Source organism: Leptonychotes weddellii, chromosome 8, assembly GCF_054177405.1.
Source record: "Leptonychotes weddellii isolate Sample4059 chromosome 8, ASM5417740v2, whole genome shotgun sequence".
Classification (NCBI taxonomy): domain Eukaryota; kingdom Metazoa; phylum Chordata; class Mammalia; order Carnivora; family Phocidae; genus Leptonychotes; species Leptonychotes weddellii.
The window spans coordinates 24,189,640-24,206,598 of NC_138376.1; the positions used below are offsets into that span (position 1 = coordinate 24,189,640).

The 16,959-nt window shown below is 43.4% G+C and overlaps 1 protein-coding gene across 4 annotated transcripts in view; it reads right to left on the minus strand.

The window, feature by feature from the left end:
- Positions 1–16,908, minus strand: part of VPS52 (VPS52 subunit of GARP complex) — an 18,507-nt gene extending 1,599 nt beyond the window's left edge. The window contains exons 1-18 of one of the 4 annotated variants that reach the window (XM_031033275.2): positions 16,872–16,908; positions 16,590–16,727; positions 15,653–15,737; positions 15,451–15,503; positions 15,193–15,268; positions 14,935–15,002; positions 14,456–14,631; positions 13,903–14,053; positions 13,506–13,606; positions 13,261–13,393; positions 13,060–13,117; positions 12,574–12,707; positions 11,949–12,104; positions 11,373–11,491; positions 10,853–10,976; positions 10,476–10,571; positions 10,266–10,373; positions 9,977–10,042 (exon numbers count right to left, since the gene is read on the minus strand). In XM_031033275.2, coding sequence (XP_030889135.2) covers positions 9,977–10,042; positions 10,266–10,373; positions 10,476–10,571; positions 10,853–10,976; positions 11,373–11,491; positions 11,949–12,104; positions 12,574–12,707; positions 13,060–13,117; positions 13,261–13,393; positions 13,506–13,606; positions 13,903–14,053; positions 14,456–14,631; positions 14,935–15,002; positions 15,193–15,268; positions 15,451–15,503; positions 15,653–15,737; positions 16,590–16,679 — 1,794 coding nt within the window. In that variant the 5' untranslated portion in view covers positions 16,680–16,727; positions 16,872–16,908. Of the gene's footprint in view, positions 1–7,808; positions 9,202–9,976; positions 10,043–10,265; positions 10,374–10,475; positions 10,572–10,852; positions 10,977–11,372; positions 11,492–11,948; positions 12,105–12,573; positions 12,708–13,059; positions 13,118–13,260; positions 13,394–13,505; positions 13,607–13,902; positions 14,054–14,455; positions 14,632–14,934; positions 15,003–15,192; positions 15,269–15,450; positions 15,504–15,652; positions 15,738–16,589 lie in introns of those variants that run through there. The other 3 variants (XM_081827988.1, XM_006738063.3, XM_031033276.2) reach the window with 3 other exon arrangements.
- Between the last annotated feature and the right edge of the window lie 51 nt (positions 16,909–16,959).

Genomic DNA, 16,959 nt, shown 5'->3' on the forward strand with positions numbered 1-16,959 from the left:
CCTGGGTGGCTCAGTTGGTTAAGCGACTGCCTTCGGCTCAGGTCATGATCCTGGAGTCCCTGGATCGAGTCCCGCATCGGGCTCCCTGCTCGGCGGGGAGTCTGCTGCTCCCTCTGACCCTCCTCCCTCTCATGCTCTCTGTATCTCATTCTCTCTGTCTCAAATAAATAAATAACATCTTAAAAAAAAAAAAAAAAAACAAAAACCAAAAAACTAAACTTGAGCTGGGAGCAGAGCAACAAGAAATTGGGATCAGGGCCGGAACCAGAGGGGTGGGCAGCTGGGAGAGGCAGGGCTGCCAGAAGGCAAATGGCCATGGCAACTCTGCTCTCTGGAAACCGAGCCTGACGCCAGATACAAGTGGAGACGCGGAGCCTAGGTCTCTCGTGAGAGCCTCAAAGCGGTGCTGATGTAGATGGAGGTGGATTGCATCTTTCAGCCACTGCAAAAGCAGAGGCAAATCCTCTTGACAGATAAATATCCTCAACCCATTTTAGGCCCATATGACTCCCCCTGACTAAGATCGAGCAATGACCTCAAAGATCGTCAGACACATAAGAAAGGAAACTACTATGAGAGGCAGGAGACAATAAGCAATGGACTCAGACCTCCAAAGACTGCCAACATCAGAACTGTCAGATATATAGTGGTTGTGCGTTCTGTACGAAACGTTCAAAGAATTAAAAATATAGACACAAAGATGACGACTCAAGATTAGGAATGGACAGACTTGAAACAAAATGAAATTTTTAAGAAATGACTTAAAAATTTTAAATGTTTTTAACTTTAAAAAGTCAACAGGTTAAACAGCAGATTAGAAATACCCAAAGAATGGTAACACCTAATTGAAATTTATAATTGAAGAAATAACTTAGAATGAAGCACAGAGAGATAAGGAGATGGAAAATTTTTAGACACTGAGAGGTACAGAAATCTAATTCATGGATGTAGGCAGTGAGCACCGATGGCTACTGACAGAAAAGGAACCAAAAAGACATTATGTGTCCTGATGGAAGTACACACTACTAGCTCTCAATTATCCTGGAAAAAAAAAAAAAAACCAACTGCAATCTGATCAAACCTTTTCATCTAACTACACACTTATGGGGAAAAGAAACAGTTTAGCCACACCATGGAATGTGATCCGCAAAATCCAGACTGTATGTTATTCTACATGACAAATGACTCAGTGACTGTTTCTTCCACAGAAAGAATACCGAGGAGGGGAGCAAAGATGGAAGGGCACTCTATAGATTATAAAGAGACATATGTATGGACCATACATGGGTGCTGATTTGAACCATAAAAACCATTTATGAGAGGGGTGCCTGGGTGGCTCAGTTGGTTAGGCGACTGCTTTCGCCTCAGGTCATGATCCTGGGGTCCTGGGATCGAGCCCCACGTCCGGCTCCCTGCTCAGCGGAGAGCCTGCTTCTCCCTCTCCCTCTGCCTGCCACTCTGCCTACTTGTGCTCTCTGTCAAATAAATAAAATTTATTTTAAAAAAAAATTTTAAATTAAAAAAAATTTTTTTTTAAATTTATGAGATAACTGGAAAAATCTGAATACTAGCTCTTTTAAGTGAGATCATTTTTTTAAAGTGTAATGTTGTGGTTTTTAAAACACATCCTGATACAGGTGAAGTGATGATGTATAAGATTTAATTCCAATTAACTGGGGGTGGGGCGCCTGGGTGGCTCAGTTGGTTGGGTGTCTGCCTTTGGCTCAGGTCATGATCCTGGGGTCCTGGGATCGAGGCCCACGTCGGACTCCCTGCTCAGCAGGGAGCCTGCTTCTCCCTCTCCCTCTGCCCCTCCCCTTGCTTGTGCTCTCTTTTTCTCTCTGTCAAATGAATAAGTAAAATCTTTAAAAAAAATAACTGGGGGGCAGGCACGGAAGGATAAGCAATGAGTGCTAATAGAGATGAAATAAAACTACCCACGAGTAGTTACTGACTGAAGATCTGTGATGGTACCTGGGGGTGCCACCCCTGGGGGATGGCACCTGGGGGGTCCATTATGCCATTCTCTATATTAGCATGTGCATTCAAAATTTCCCACAACAGGGGCACCTGGGTGGCTCACTTGTTAAGCCTCTGCCTTTGGCTCAGGTCATGATCCCAGGGTCCTAGGATCAAGCCCTGCATTGAGCTCCCTGCTCGGCAGGAAGCCTGCTTCTCCCTCTCCCACTCCCCCTGCTTGTGTTCCCTCTCTCACTGTGTCTCTCTCTGTCAAATAAATAAATAAAATCTTTTAAAAAAAATAAAAACTTTCCCACAATAAAAAGTTAAAATTGGGGTGCCTGGCTGAGTCGGTAGAGCATGTGACCCTTGATCTTGGGGTTTTGAGTTCAAGCCCCACATTGGGTTCAGTGGGTTAGGTGTCCAGCTCTTGATTTCGGCTCAGGTCACCATCTCAGGGTCATGGGATAGAGCCCTGTGTGGGGCTCAGGGCGGAGCCTGCTTGGGATTTTCTCTCCCTCTGCTCCTCCCCCACCCCCCACTTTCTCTTTCTCTCTAAAAATTAAAAAAAAAAAAAAAGTTTTCCACTCTTCCCACAAACCATCCATTTACATCCACTGAAGGACATCAGGTAATTAATATGAGACTGGGGAGACATTCCCAAGAATGGATCTTTCTATAATTGAGGGATCTTCATTTGTAATATCACTTTGAACAGAGATTAAATAACCAAATTCAACCTATTCCAGTTGCCCAAATGCAATAACCCACTCTTAACAATGTAACAGTGGGGGGCACAGGGAGTGTACTGCAAAGGGAAGTTCAGCTAAGAGCAATGAACTGTCCTGTCTACCACAGTAGCCATGACTCACATGTAGCTATCAATCACCTGAAACGGGGTTAGTTGTAACTGAAATATGCCGTAAGCATAAAATATATGCCAGACTTCTAAGACTTCATATGGGAAAAAATTTAAATAATTACCAACTTCTTATTGGTTATATGTTGAAGTAATGATATTTTGAATACAGCAGCTTAAACAAAATATAGTAAGTTCATTCCATCTATTTCTTTTTACTGTTTGAAAGGTAGCTACTAGAAAATTTGAAATTACAAGTGGCTCCTATTTATAGGCACATACTGTATTTCTATTGGACAGCAGTGGTCTAGACTTGGAAGCTTTCTTTATGCTATCAACTAAAAGAGAATGTTTTGGGGAAAAAAATTTAAAAAGAATATTCTGATAGCTGAGGAGCTGACCAGAGGGAAACAGTGCACTGGGCTTTGGCCAGCAATCTTTCCCACACACAGTATCAAGAAGCAGCCCAGCAAAAAGGACTGAGAGCACTGATGGCAGGTGGCTCTCTGGCCAATCTCACAGCACCTCAGCTGCTCTCAGCAGAGCCCTCTGGTTTAAGGGAATTGCAGTTCTGAAGGCAGAGCTGACATTTCCTCTGGTCACCTAACTGCAGGCGAGGACAAGTTTTCTTTCTGGTCTTCTTACATGTTTATTTTACTAAGAGAGAAGAATGGAAAAGTTTAACCTAAAACTAACCCAACCCCAGAAAGAAAGAAGAAGGAATGGAGAAAAAACAACGTTGAAAAGATACAGCTGTGAGGGGCGCCTGGGTGGCTCAGTAGGTTAAGCATCTGCCTTCAGCTCAGGTCATGATCTCAGGGTCCTGGGATCGAGCCCTGCTCGGCGGGGAGTCTGCCTCTCCCTCTCCTTCTGCCCCTCTCCCTGCTTGTGTTCTCTTGCTCTATCTCTCAAATTAATAAATAAAATCTTAGAAAAAAAAATAAGGCTGTCAATTTTCCCAAATTAATGAAAAAGATAAATTCAAAGACCCAGGAAACACAAGATACCAAACAAGATAAATAAAGAGAAATCCACATCTAAATATACTGTGGTAAAACTTCATTATACCAAAGAAAAGAGGATCTTTTAAGAGCAGTCAGAAGGAACAGACTGCCGTTTCTAAATGTTGAGAGAAAGTAATTTAGAATGTGACAGTAAGCCAGCAAAACTATCTTTTTCTAACAAAGATAAAATAAAGGCATTTATATAAAAACAAAAATGAAGTTTACTACCAACAAACTTTCACCGAAATATTTCTGTAAGATTACTTCAGGAAGAAGAAAAATGACCCCAAAAAGATAATTTGAATTTTAAAAAGGAATAGTGAACTGGGAAACATGCATGGAAATCCAGATAAAAGTTGTCACTATAAAATGGCAACAATTAAAAGTAGAACAGAGGGGCGTCCGGGTGGCTCAGTTGGTTAAGTGTCTGCCTTCGGCTCAGGTCATGATCCCAGGTTCCTGGGTTCAAGCCCTGTGTAGGGCTCCCTGCTCAGAGGGGAGTCTGCTTCTCCTGTTCCCTATACCCTTCACTCCCCAGTCCCACTGGTGCTTCCTCTGTTTTTCAAATAAATAAATAAAATCTTAAAAAAAAAAAGTAGAACAGAAATAAAATACTGGTCACTAATAGCATGGAAGGCAGAAGAGGGAGGAACGATTGGAGCATTAAAGTATTTTCAATGTTTTAAAGTCTACATATGTTTGGGAGAGCAGTTAAATATTAAGTTTAAATGTCAAGCTAAATATGCAAAGAAGTATTTAAAGGACAAATGCTAAAAGAATGGAATATGAAATCCAAACAGTCAGAAAAAAACACAGTGTGGAGTCTGTCTGAGATTCTCTCTCCTCCCTCTGCCCATCCTGCTTGTGAGTTCTCATGCTCTCTCTCTCTCAAATTAAATAAATAAATCTTAAAAAAAAAAAAGAAAACTAAAAATGGTAGAAAAAAGTCCAAATGTAACATTAATCATCATAAAAATAAACAGATTAAATCACAAGTTAAAAGGCAGATAACCCAATTTTTTAAAAGTTCCAGCTATATGCAATTTATAAAAGACTTAAAATGTAAAAACATAAAAAGGCTGAAAGTAGAAGAATGGAGATAAGTTAACAGGCAAATATTAATCAAACTAAAGCCGACAGAGCTATGTTAGTATCAGACATAACAGGCTTTAAGACAAAATTATTAGAGCTAAAGTGGGTCATTTTATCGTGACAAATACTTCAAGTCACCAATAAGATCTAACGATTCTAACCTTTTAGGAATTTAGATAAAATAAGCTGAAACTATATAAAGCAAAAGTTGATAAACTGCAGTGAAAAAGTGACAAATCTATAAATTTCAAACATATCTCCCAACTATTGATAAGTCAAGCCCACACAAAAATAATCAGTAAAGATGTAGATAATGTGAACAATACAATTAAAAGGCTTGGATCTCCACACTTAGCAATTAAAGAATACATGTTCTTCTCAAACACACATGGAACATTTACAAAAGTTGATCATGTAACTAGGCCACAAGTGAATCTAAACAAACTTCCAAAAATCAGCACCAAAAACCACGTTCTCCATCCACAATGCAATTAAATTAGACATTAATAACAAAAAGATAAATAAGAAAACTACTTCTGGAAATTTTAAACACTCCTCCAAAAAAAACCTCATGGAGCGAAGAAGAAATAAATAACTGAAATATATAAATTCTTAGAACGGAATTATTTTATTTTTATTATTATTTTAGAACTGAATTATTTTTAAAATGCTACATATTCAAACCTGCAAAATTCAATAAAAGCAGTAATCTGAGGGAATTCCATTGTTTTAAATCTTCAAGGATGCTTTTGCTGGCAAGTTCTACGAAATCTTTCAGGGAAGAGATCATTTTAATCTTAACTCTTTCAGAATAGAAACAAAAATGGTACACTTCCTTTCCCCCTCCTTCTACAAATCCAGTATGATTTTGGTACCAAAACCATACAAGAATACTACAAGAAAAGAAAATCAATGGCCAATATCACCTATGCACAAAGGAGCAAAAATTCTAAATGAATTACCAAATCCAGAATTGTTTAACATTCTAAAATCTACAAATGTCATAAACCATAAAATTGGTAAAGAACAAAAGCCATATAATTACCTCAACCATTGCAGAAAAAACACACATTCTTAATAAAAAATTCAATGATTTTAATAAATAATAACTCTTGGCATACTAGGAATTGAATACCAACTGTTGGTGAGGATGTGGAGAAAAAGGGACCCTCTTGCACTGTTGGTGGGAATGCAAGCTGGTGCAGCCGCTGTGGAAAATAGTATGGAGGTTCCTCAAAAAATTAAAAATAGAATCACCATATGATTCAGTAATTCTACTACTGGGTATTTACCCAAAGAAGACAAAAACACTAATTTGAAAAGACATATGCATCCCCATGTTTATTACAGCCTTATTTACCATAGCCAAGATACAGAAACAACCAAAGTGTCCATCGATAGATGAACAAAGATGTGGTATGTACATACAATGGAATATTAGCCACAAAAATAAATGAAATCTTGACAGTTGCAACGACATGATGAATCTAGAAGGTATAATGCTAAGTGAAATAAGTCAGCCAGAGAAAGACAAATACCATATGATTTCACTCATATGTAGGATCTAAGAAAGAAAACGAAGTAAAACAAGAGACAAACCAAAAATCAGAATCTTAAATACAGAGAACAAACTGGTGGTTGCCAGAGTGGGCAGGTGGGGGATGGATGAAATAGATAAAGGGGATTATGAGTACACTTATCTTGAGCACTGAGAAATGTTCACATTTGTTGAATCATCATATTGTACACCTGAAACTAATATAACACTGCACGTTAAATTATACTGGAATTTAAAAAAATGAATTACTGATATGTAATGAAAAATAGTAATAATAATAACTTGGCATACTAGGGATTGAAAGGAATTTTCTTAACCTGTGAAAGGGTATCTATAAAAAGCCTATAAAACAAGACTATAAAAAATTTTCTTAACCTGAGAAAGGGTTATCTATAAAACAGCAATATTACTCTTACTGGGGAAATGATGAAAGCATTCCTTTTAAAATCAGGAAAAGATAAAGGTTCTCACTATCATCACTTCTACTCAATTATTCAACTTTGTGCTGGAGGTACCAGCCAGTACAGTAAGAAAAAGACATAAGAAATTAAAGACTTAAGGATTAGAAAGTTAGAACTAAAATTGTCATGTCTATATAGAAACACACACACACACACACAATCTCCAGAAATGTTATTAGAATTGTAAGTTAAAGGGTGCCTGGGTGGCTCAGTTGGTTAAGCGACTGCCTTCGGCTCAGGTCATGATCCCGGAGTCCTGGGATCGAGTCCCACATCGGGCTCCCGGCTCAGCGGGGAGCCTGCTTCTCCCTCTGACCTTATCCCCTCTCATGCTGTTTCTCTCTCTCTCTCTCAAATAAATAAATAAATAAAATCTTTAAAAAAAAAAAAAAAGAATTGTAAGTTAAGGAGGTGGCTGGCTATATGGTTGATATACAAAAACCAATAGCATTTCTATTGGCAGTTCAAACAACAAGAAAATTTCATTCTCAAATGATAATATTTAAGTATCAACAGTTTATTTAAAGGACAAATTCCAAAAGAATAGATCAGAAAGCCTGAACAATCAGAAAGAAAAAACGTGGTAATTATTCCTAGTAATTCCTAGTACTCCCAGTAATTATTCCTAAATAAATGTGGATTTATTCCTAATAGGAATAACTACAGTAACAACTCCTAGCACACTAGGGACTGAGAAGAATTTTCTTGACCAGATAAAAGGCATCAACGAAAACACTCACAGCAGCATTACTCCTAATGGGGAAATGATGAAAGCATTCCCTTTAAAGTCAGGAACAGGATAGGGGTTCTCAGTATTACCCTTCGACTCAACTGCTCAACATTGTCAAAGAGATCCTAGCCAGAACAGTAGGAGATCAAAGATGTAAGAAATTAAAGGCAAAGGATTAGAGAGGATTTATTCACTCCTAGGGGGTGAAATCTGCATATTACACCTGCCTAAGAATAACTGACAAAAGATCTGCAATGTCTTTGTGCTGAAAATTACAAAAGGTTATCAAAAAACATTATAGAATATCTTAAAAAATGGGAAGCCCATGTTCATGGATGAGAAGTTTCAATATCACAAACTATCAATTTTTCCAAACTGATCCAAATTGATCAATGCAATTCCAATCAAAATCCTTAAAGTTTTTTCAATGTGAAAATTTACAAGCTGACAATAAAATTTATATGAAAAATCAAGAGGCCAATAATAAGAACCTCCTGAAAAAAGTAGAATTTGCATAATTACAAAGCATAATTAAAACTGCACTGCAGGTTAGACAAATTGATCAATGGAATAGAACAGACGCAAGACATACATCTTTATAGTTTTCTACGTAATAGAGGCACACTGTAGATCAAGTGGAGAAAGAAAGGGATTTTCTATAAATGGTTCTATGCCCATTACTATCTATATATAAAATATTAAATTAGATTCCTACCTCACATCATACACAAAACCAATTCCAGGTAAATTTAGAGCTTAAACATAAAAGAGCAAAATTCTATAACATTAAGAAGAAAATGTAGGGGCGCCTGGGTGGCTCAGTTGGTTAGGCGACTGCCTTCGGCTCAGGTCATGATCCTGGAGTCCCTGGATCGAGTCCCGCATCGGGCTACCTACTCAGCAGGGAGTCTGCTTCTCCCTCTGACCCTCCCCCCTCTCATGTGCTTGCTCTCTCTCATTCTCTCTCTCTCAAATAAATAAATAAAACTTTAAAAAAAAAAAAGAAGAAAATGTAGTATATTTTTCTGACCTTGGGATAATACGAGATTTCTTAAATGAGACAGAAAAATCAAGAAAAGATCAGTAAAGTCAATCATATTAAAATTAAGAATTTGTCCACCATAAAACATAAAAAAATAAAAATAAAAAATAAATAAATAAAGCACTGAAAGATATCTGCAACCTATCAAAAGATTGGTTTCATAAATATAAAAAAGCTCTTCTAAATCAAAAAGAAATACAAATAGCCCAATTTTAAAAAGGTCAAATGCTATGACAGATATTGTACAGGAAAAGAAAAATCTGTATGACTTTTGAACATTTGAAATGATGCTCAATCTCATTAGTTATCAGGAAAATGCAAATAAAGACCCCCAACAAAATACCTACCAGAATGGTAAAGATAGTCTGATAATACCATGTGTTGGAGAAAATATTGCTCAGTGAGAATTCTTACACATTGCTGGTAAGGGAAAAACTGGTATACCACTTAGGAAAACAATCTGGCAGTGTCTCATAAAGTTGATTGCTGGCAAACCCTATAAACAACAAGCCAATGCTGACTTCAAAGAGAAATTTTTATAAAACTTATCTCCATCTACATGCACTAAGAGACGTAATTGTTCACAAAACAATTCTCACAGTAGCAAAAAACTAGATAATCCAAATGTCCACTGGCAGAATACGTTACATTCACACAACATAAAATTTTATAAAGTGAAAAAGAATAAGCTGCAGCCATATATAATAATATGACAATGTTGGAAAAATTATGCATGAAAAAAATCCTGTGACTGCTTTTATGTCACTCAAAAATAAAACTAAATGGGGGCGCCTGGCTGGCCCAGTGGGTAGAGCCTGCAACTCTTGATCTTGGGGTCGTGAGTTTGAGCCCAATGTTGGACATGGAGGTTACTTTAAAAAAGTAAATAAATAAATAATAAAAAAATCTTAGAAATAAATAAATAAAACTAAGTAATCATCGTTTTGCCATACTTAAAGGCGTATTTTTAAAAGCAAGAGCATGGTACACACAATATTAGGTCGAGAGATTTAAAAGAGTGACAGGCAAGGAAATGGGTGAGGAAGAATTCATTGTTTGATGCTGGTTATCGCCAAGGTATGTGGGGTATTCAGGGGCACGCGTACCATTAAAAAAAACACAAAAGAAAATAAAGCAGACCAATTGTTCCAATTCTGTGTACCTGAAGCCCTCTAAGTGCCACTCTCTACACAGATACACACACACACACACACACACAGAACTGAAAATAGCACACGAGACTGTCCCTCTCTTCTTCCCCACTCCCCTACCTGTGTCCGAGCATTGAGCAGCTGCTGGAAACTCTCAACCTCCTTGCTGTCATCTGCAGCCCGCTCCTAAGGGAAGACAAAGGGAAATCTCAAGTGTGGGGAGAAGCAGCCCTTCACTTCAGGATATCCTCTTCCTTCCACATTTACTGTACTTGGCCAGGCAATGGGCCAGACACCAAGAATAATACATGAACAAGACCAACATCATCCCTGTCCTCCCAGAGCTCACAGAGCAGTAGGGGCAGCCAGACTCTCTGGGTAGGGAGGAAGGGAGACATGGTGTCTGTACCATCAGCACACCCAGCATCATGTCATAGTTGTTGATCAGGAATACAAGCTGCTCCTTCCTTGAGGAGAACTCGGCTGCCACTCGGAGGACAAAATTCTCTACTTCCACCTGGAAAAGCCAGAAGGAAGAGGTCACACAAGGAGGCCCTCGTCACACTCCAGGCCACTGCCGCAGCCTAGCCGCCGGGAAGTCTCTCCTGCCCACCCTCACCTGTAGCTGTCCCAGCAGCTGCATTGTCCGTTCGTTGGGAATTGTCTGATTGATGCTGACAAGAGCAGATGAGAACTCTGCATATCGGCGTGTGATCTGGGGGAGAGAAAGTGGGAAGAAAATCACACCGGCCCCCTCACCCAACCAACACAACCTCCCAAGTCTCTAGGAGCTAGCCAATCAACCTCTGTGACTCCCACCCCCAATCCCTCTACCCAACGGTGCCCGAGTCACCCTGCCCCTAGACTGCCCCCCACACACAGTGTGCCCAGTATCCAGCCAGGCCCACAACACAACTGGGAACCCGGCCAACCCCCACAGTGAAGCTAAGAGCCCTGCCTTTCAGGAACCCCTCTGTTACCCTTGCCCTCTCTCACATAGTGGGGCCGAGTATCCAGCCCCCCAAGGCGCTGAGGGTCAGTGCTTCGGACACTCTGGACATTCATCTCCAGGATCAGCTCAAATCGTGGCCACAGCAAGGCAAGCACCTGCTCCCAGTACCTGCAGGCTTAATCAGAATCAGAGATCAGCTGGCAAGAAATGGGGGGGGGTATCATGATAAGCACTGGGTGACACATGGAATTGCTGAATCACTGTATCATACACCTGAAACTAATAGAACACTGTATGTTAACTAACTGGAATTAAAATAAAAACTTAAAAGGCCAAAAAGAAATGTGGGGGGACGGTGGTCGGGTTTCTGTGGGGGAACCCAATTAACAGCTGAGGGCTGGGGGAGGCAGGACTGGTATGAAAGGTGAGTCAGAAAGCAGTACTGTCCCCAGGCAGATGAACGGGAGTAAGAGTCAGGGTGTCAGGTCAGTAGCAGCCCAAGGGACAGGGCAGGGTCATGTAAGACCAAGGGTTCAAGGGCATCAAGGACCAGAGCTCAGTGACCTGTCCAGGGCAGGAACATCCCTCTTCGCTGCAATGTTGCGGAACCGGAGGACGATGTGGATACAGAGAAAAACAGCAATGGCATCGTAGCAGTCCGTGAGATAAGACTCCAGGTGTTTCTATGATTCAGGGACAGAGTATTGGAAAAGGATGTTTGTTACTCTGTCCCCACTGGCTATGGACAAATGCACATGTTCCTCTGGGGATGCAGCACTGGGAGGGAAGGGAGTGAGTTCTCGGGAAATGCCCCCTCCTTCCCTGTCCACTGGCCACTCAGGTGGTCCTGCTGCCTTGCCCATCAGGATCTATGCTCACAAGCCCATCATAGTAGAAGTCAAGGCTGAGCACCATTTCGGGGGCCCTTAGTTTTCAGATGCTACTGCCTGGGTGTGGGTCAATAGTAGGGGTAGCCTCAGGGACCCCAAACTTTGAGGGTTTCATATACTCTGTACTAGGCTTAGACATTTTAGAATGAGGGGGTCCTGGTTTCGGTACCACCAGAGCTATGACCCCACTATGGTGCTGCAGAGGACTGAGGACAAAGGGATCCAAGAGCACAGGAGCTGGGGATCTTACCAGGGTCATGCCGAGTGTGCGACCCATGATAGCATGGAAGAGGTCGTGTGCAGCCGAGCCAGACACAACGAAGAATTCACAGATGAAAAGATATTCACGGCAGGAATTGTCTAGGAGGGCGTAGTGCTGGCTTCGGAAGAGGGCCTCGAATGGATACTAGGATGGGAGAGGTGAAAAAGAGAGACAGAAGGGATGGACCCCCAACACTGACTCCCATAGATACCGCTGGAAAGATCAACAATCCTGGGTAATAAGAGCTCAGGAGCCCTTCCCATCTAACCCAAGTACAAGCTGTGAAGGAGCACCCTGAATGGGTACTGAAATGGGGAGGGGGATGAGGGGCACAAGAGAAGAACCCACCCCCACCTGCTGTTACTATGCCACCCACCTCCACAACCTGCCTCATGACATTCCCCTCAGCCAGTCTCGCCCTCTATCTGTCCTGAAGTCAATGGTCTCAACCCTCTTCCCATCACAGAACACTTGGGTGACCCAAGAAGGCCACTCCCAATTCTAAGGGGATTGATACAGGGGACTGCAGGGTGGGGAGCTTTGCCTAGAGGTCTGGCCTCCCCCCACCCATGCTCGGCATCCCCTCATGACTGACTCTTGTTTCTTCTCCTACCCTCTGTTCTCCCCGCTGGGCGGTGTGGGGCACCAGGATGGGGGCCTCCAGTTCAGTGGGGGAAATGACAGAACCACGGGTCCCCAGGGTGAAGATGGTGTTCCTGCTGCGGAGGGAAGGCTTCGAGAAGAATCGTGAAGGGTCAGAGTCAGGGAAAACAATAAGATCACAACTGTAACAAACACAGAGGCTCAGTACCTTCAGGAACTGCAGGCAGCCAGACACAGCCTAGATGTCCCTCCTTCCCAGTACCAGGGCCCCACTCCCCCTGACACCTGGGAATGGACTTCAGAGAGCTTCTACCCTCCCTGACATCATATGCAAAACTATGTGTCAAAAAGGCATGTGACTTTTTCTGGGGAGGGGGGCCATAGCCTTTATCACATCCTCAGAGGTTTAGGCCCCAGAGAAAAAGGCAAAAAGCAGTGTCTTTGAGGCACCCTCACTGTCAAGGACTAGTAGGTGGGTTCCTCAGCTCTAGGATATCTTTCTTTGCTGTATCTTCTACACCCATTAGATCATCCTTCTCAGCAACTTCCTCGTACTAGGAAAAAAGAGAAGAGAGAACTGGTAACCATCTCTTCCCATGGTGTGATAAGAAAATTTTTTTCCACTGTCCAGTCTTGACCAGGTGTGGTCCCTCTTCCCAGACCACGTGCCTAGGAATGCCTCTCTCTTTGGCCTCACCTGCACCTTCATGAGCCGCCCCAGGTAAGAGCGATAGTAAGACAGGTAGATCTTGCTCAGTGTTTCCACATACTCATCCCTGATCTCCTTCGCTGTTGCTCGTTCATTGCCCAGCAGAAACTGATAGAAGAACCTGGGGGGTGCCGGGGACAAGTCAGTCTCCCTGCCTCCCCCAAGAAAGCAAACACTACACGGGCGGCTCGACAGCTCAGAGGCCATCCCGAGCGCTTCCTTTGGGCAGTGACCTGTACTTCAGCAGGGCCGTCTGGGGGATTTGATAGTTGGTCATTGGTTTTCTGAAGGAATAAATTTTCTGAAGAATGAACTCTCGGATCTTCGTCACCGCCTAGATGGGGGGGGGGACCAAATACAGAGCATTAAGCTGCAACCTTATGACTGTTTGGGAAACAGCAGGGGAAGTGCCACATGTTAAATATAGGAGGATGGAGGGTGGAGAATACCTCTTTGGTATTTCTGAAAATTTTCAGGGGAACCCAGAGACATGACGATGAGCTCTGCCAGGTAAAGGCAGGGTGAAGTTCTTCGGGACGGGCTACAGGGTGCACTGCCAGGGAAACCCAGGTTGAAGATGTCAGGGAGGCTGGTTCTAGTAATCTCTGGGGTATCATTCCCACCCCTCACCTTGACCCGGAGCCGGTCGAGTATGCCTCTGACATCAGCGCAGGCTGCTGTCCCTCTACCTTCCTGCTCTCGGACTGCAGCTGCCTTGGCGTCCAGCTCCTGCAGCTGCTCCAGGAACCTGGGCTCTGTCACTGGCGCCTCCAGAATTGCCCTAGGTAGCAGGGACGGGTGGAAGGGGTTAGGAGGGAGACCTGGACATTGCTAGACCCCAAACCCCATCCCTCACATCCAGCCTGTTGCCTCTCCCTTCTTATGCTGAATCATGTAGTCAGGATATATGTACAAAGTTTTCTGTTCCTGAAACCTCCCCTCTGTCTCATGCCCATAAGCCTTGAACACCTCCCCCCCACCCCATGCAATAAATGCCCAACCCTGGATAATTCCTAATCTTGGATGCCTAAAGCATACATCAAGGTTGAGTTGTCAACCCACCCATCAGTTTCTGGAAGGCACTTGATGACCTGAAGCCGGAAACCCATGTGGTAAGTAGGGGAGGTCACCCTAGGCCATCTACCTGCTATAGACATTGTAACTCTTCAAACTGGCAACTCACGTGATCAGAGCAGAGGGCACTATCAGACCATCGACAAGTTCCCCAAGTTTTCCCCGAACTGCCTGGCGGTTTCGAAGCCTAATGTTCATGGCTCCTGACTGTTCCTGCAGTGTCCGGATCTCAGAGCTGATAGAACTGAGGTCACTCTGAAAAGCTCCCAACATCTGCTCCATGCGCTGGGGGGAGGACAGAAGATGTTGCTGGAGCGCCACAGGGTTGGCAGGGGACAAATGTGCCACCTAAGTTTATTGGCGAAGTCTTCAATATCAGTCCCTGAGGGTAGCAGGTGATGAGGTAAGGGGTGCCCCAAAGGTCACTGGCAAGTAACATTAGTATGGCACTAACAACAAAAGAGGCTGCTGAGGTCATCCTGAAAGTGAATCTAACTATCCCCACCTGAGGCTGATGACCTAAAGAATGACACCAGAGACCATGATCTGGCTCAGGGTTATTAGGGGTCACAGGTCATGGTTACTAACCTCAAGAACAGCATCACAGGCTGTGATCTGGTTGTGCAAAGATGCTATATTCTCACTCTCTTGGATATCTGACCCACAAAAAGTCAAGGGGCCTCACCATAAAGTTGGAGATTCTCAGACCTGCAGGACCACTCCAATTTTTCCCTGCGATTACAGAAACCTCAGAGAGAAGATGTCAGTCCCTGCTGGGCTGTCTGCACCATGCTCCACAAAACCCCTATTTTAATAACATCACCCTTTTTCTCTACTGGAGGATACAATCCCGGATGGATTTCTGCTCAATCTGCTGTAGCTCCAGCTCAACCTGCTTTGAATAGTGACGGAGATCCACACCCTGGGAGAACGTAAACACAACAGGTTAGGAGAAAGTCGCAGTGAAGAGACACTGGGACAGGATAACAAAGGACTAGAGGATAAGACACCAGGGTAATATTATAAAAGCGAGACTGTTTCCTTTTTTTCTTCTTTGAGGGAAGGGTAAGCAGAGGGGCAGATCAGTATAGCAGAAAGCCTCACCGTTTTAAGAGCTTCCTTTACTAACTCATCCTCCAGATTTGCCTGAATGTGAACTGGAAATAGAAGTTTATCATAAGGGTCCAGCTCCACAGCGCCCTCTCCCGCAAATGAACATCTGTACACCAATCCCTGCCTTATTACTTCCAGCCCCCATGCCTCTCAAATCAGAAGCAGTCTGCATCCACCTCGTGCCATCGCTTACCATCCACTTCATCCAGGATGAATTCATCAGAGGAGATGTCCAATTCTCCAAGTTGTAATGGCTCCTGAAGACCAGGACCACCCCCCTGAAGAGGGACAAGTTAATGGGAAAGGACAAGGAAGAGAGAGGGAGAACAAATATAATGGGATAATCCACATACCTTCAGGGAGTGGGGGAAGGTGCGGACAGGCTGGGATTTTACTGGGAGCCATAGATACTGAGTTAAAAAATTCCAAGAGTTTCACACTGTACCCAATCTACTACTTGGGGCTTCTGGATAGGGAATATGACAAAGAGACTTGCAAGCCACCAAGAGAGTAGAGGTGTCCCAATGAGAAAAATCAGGGGTTGCAGAGAAAGAGCAGAACTTACAGTTGAATGTAGGATACCCAGACTCCTGCTATCCTAGGAGTTCTATCACAATCCCTGTGGAGATCACCAGCCCTTCTAGAAATGTCAGCTAACAGTGTTTACCTGCGTGCCAGGTACCATCTTTCATACATCATTCATCTAATCATAACCAACGATCTATATGGTTAAGTCTTATTATTTCTTTCACCTTATAGGTGTGGAAAGTTGACACAGAAGTCGGTCAACTTGCCCAAAGACACACAGCATGCAAGAGGCAAAGCTGGAATTAGAACCTAGGCAATCTGACTATAAGCCATGTTCTTAACTTTTACACTACACTGCTTCTCTATATTCTGCCGCAAAATCTGGAAGTTAATCGAAATTCTGCCTCTGAAACCTGACTCTCGGCCATTCTGATTCCCGCTCAGACTCAGGCCCGATCCCAAGAAGGGATATGGAAAGCCACACAGGTAGCATCACCGGTAGCAGCTGCGCCCCCACCCTTGTGCCTAAACTCAGCCCGGGCCTTTCTGACGCGAGGACCACCGGACAAGACTCCGCAAGAGAAATAGCCCCGCATTCTCACCAGCGGGCCCTCCTCCTCCTCCATATCTGAGGCTCCGGCTCGCAACATCAGCTCTCGGGCAGCGGCCGCCATGGTCGCAGCAGCGGCCATTCCGCGCAGCCTCACTTCCGGCAGCTGTCAGTCGCTGTTGAGTCCGCCCTGCGGTGGACCAACAAATCTTAGAGGGTCTTGCAGAGCGCGAAACCGTTCCCAAGTATTTGAATTAGGTTGTTGACTCCAGCCTTCCCCTTTCAGCCTAACCACTTCACCCAGCTGCAAATGGGAACTGGGCGTCTTACGCACAATCTCACCCCGGAACCTTTGTTGCTCTCACTCTCAAGAACTTTACGAACTGTAAAGAGACCGCACCGGAAGTTGTGGCTACCAATAG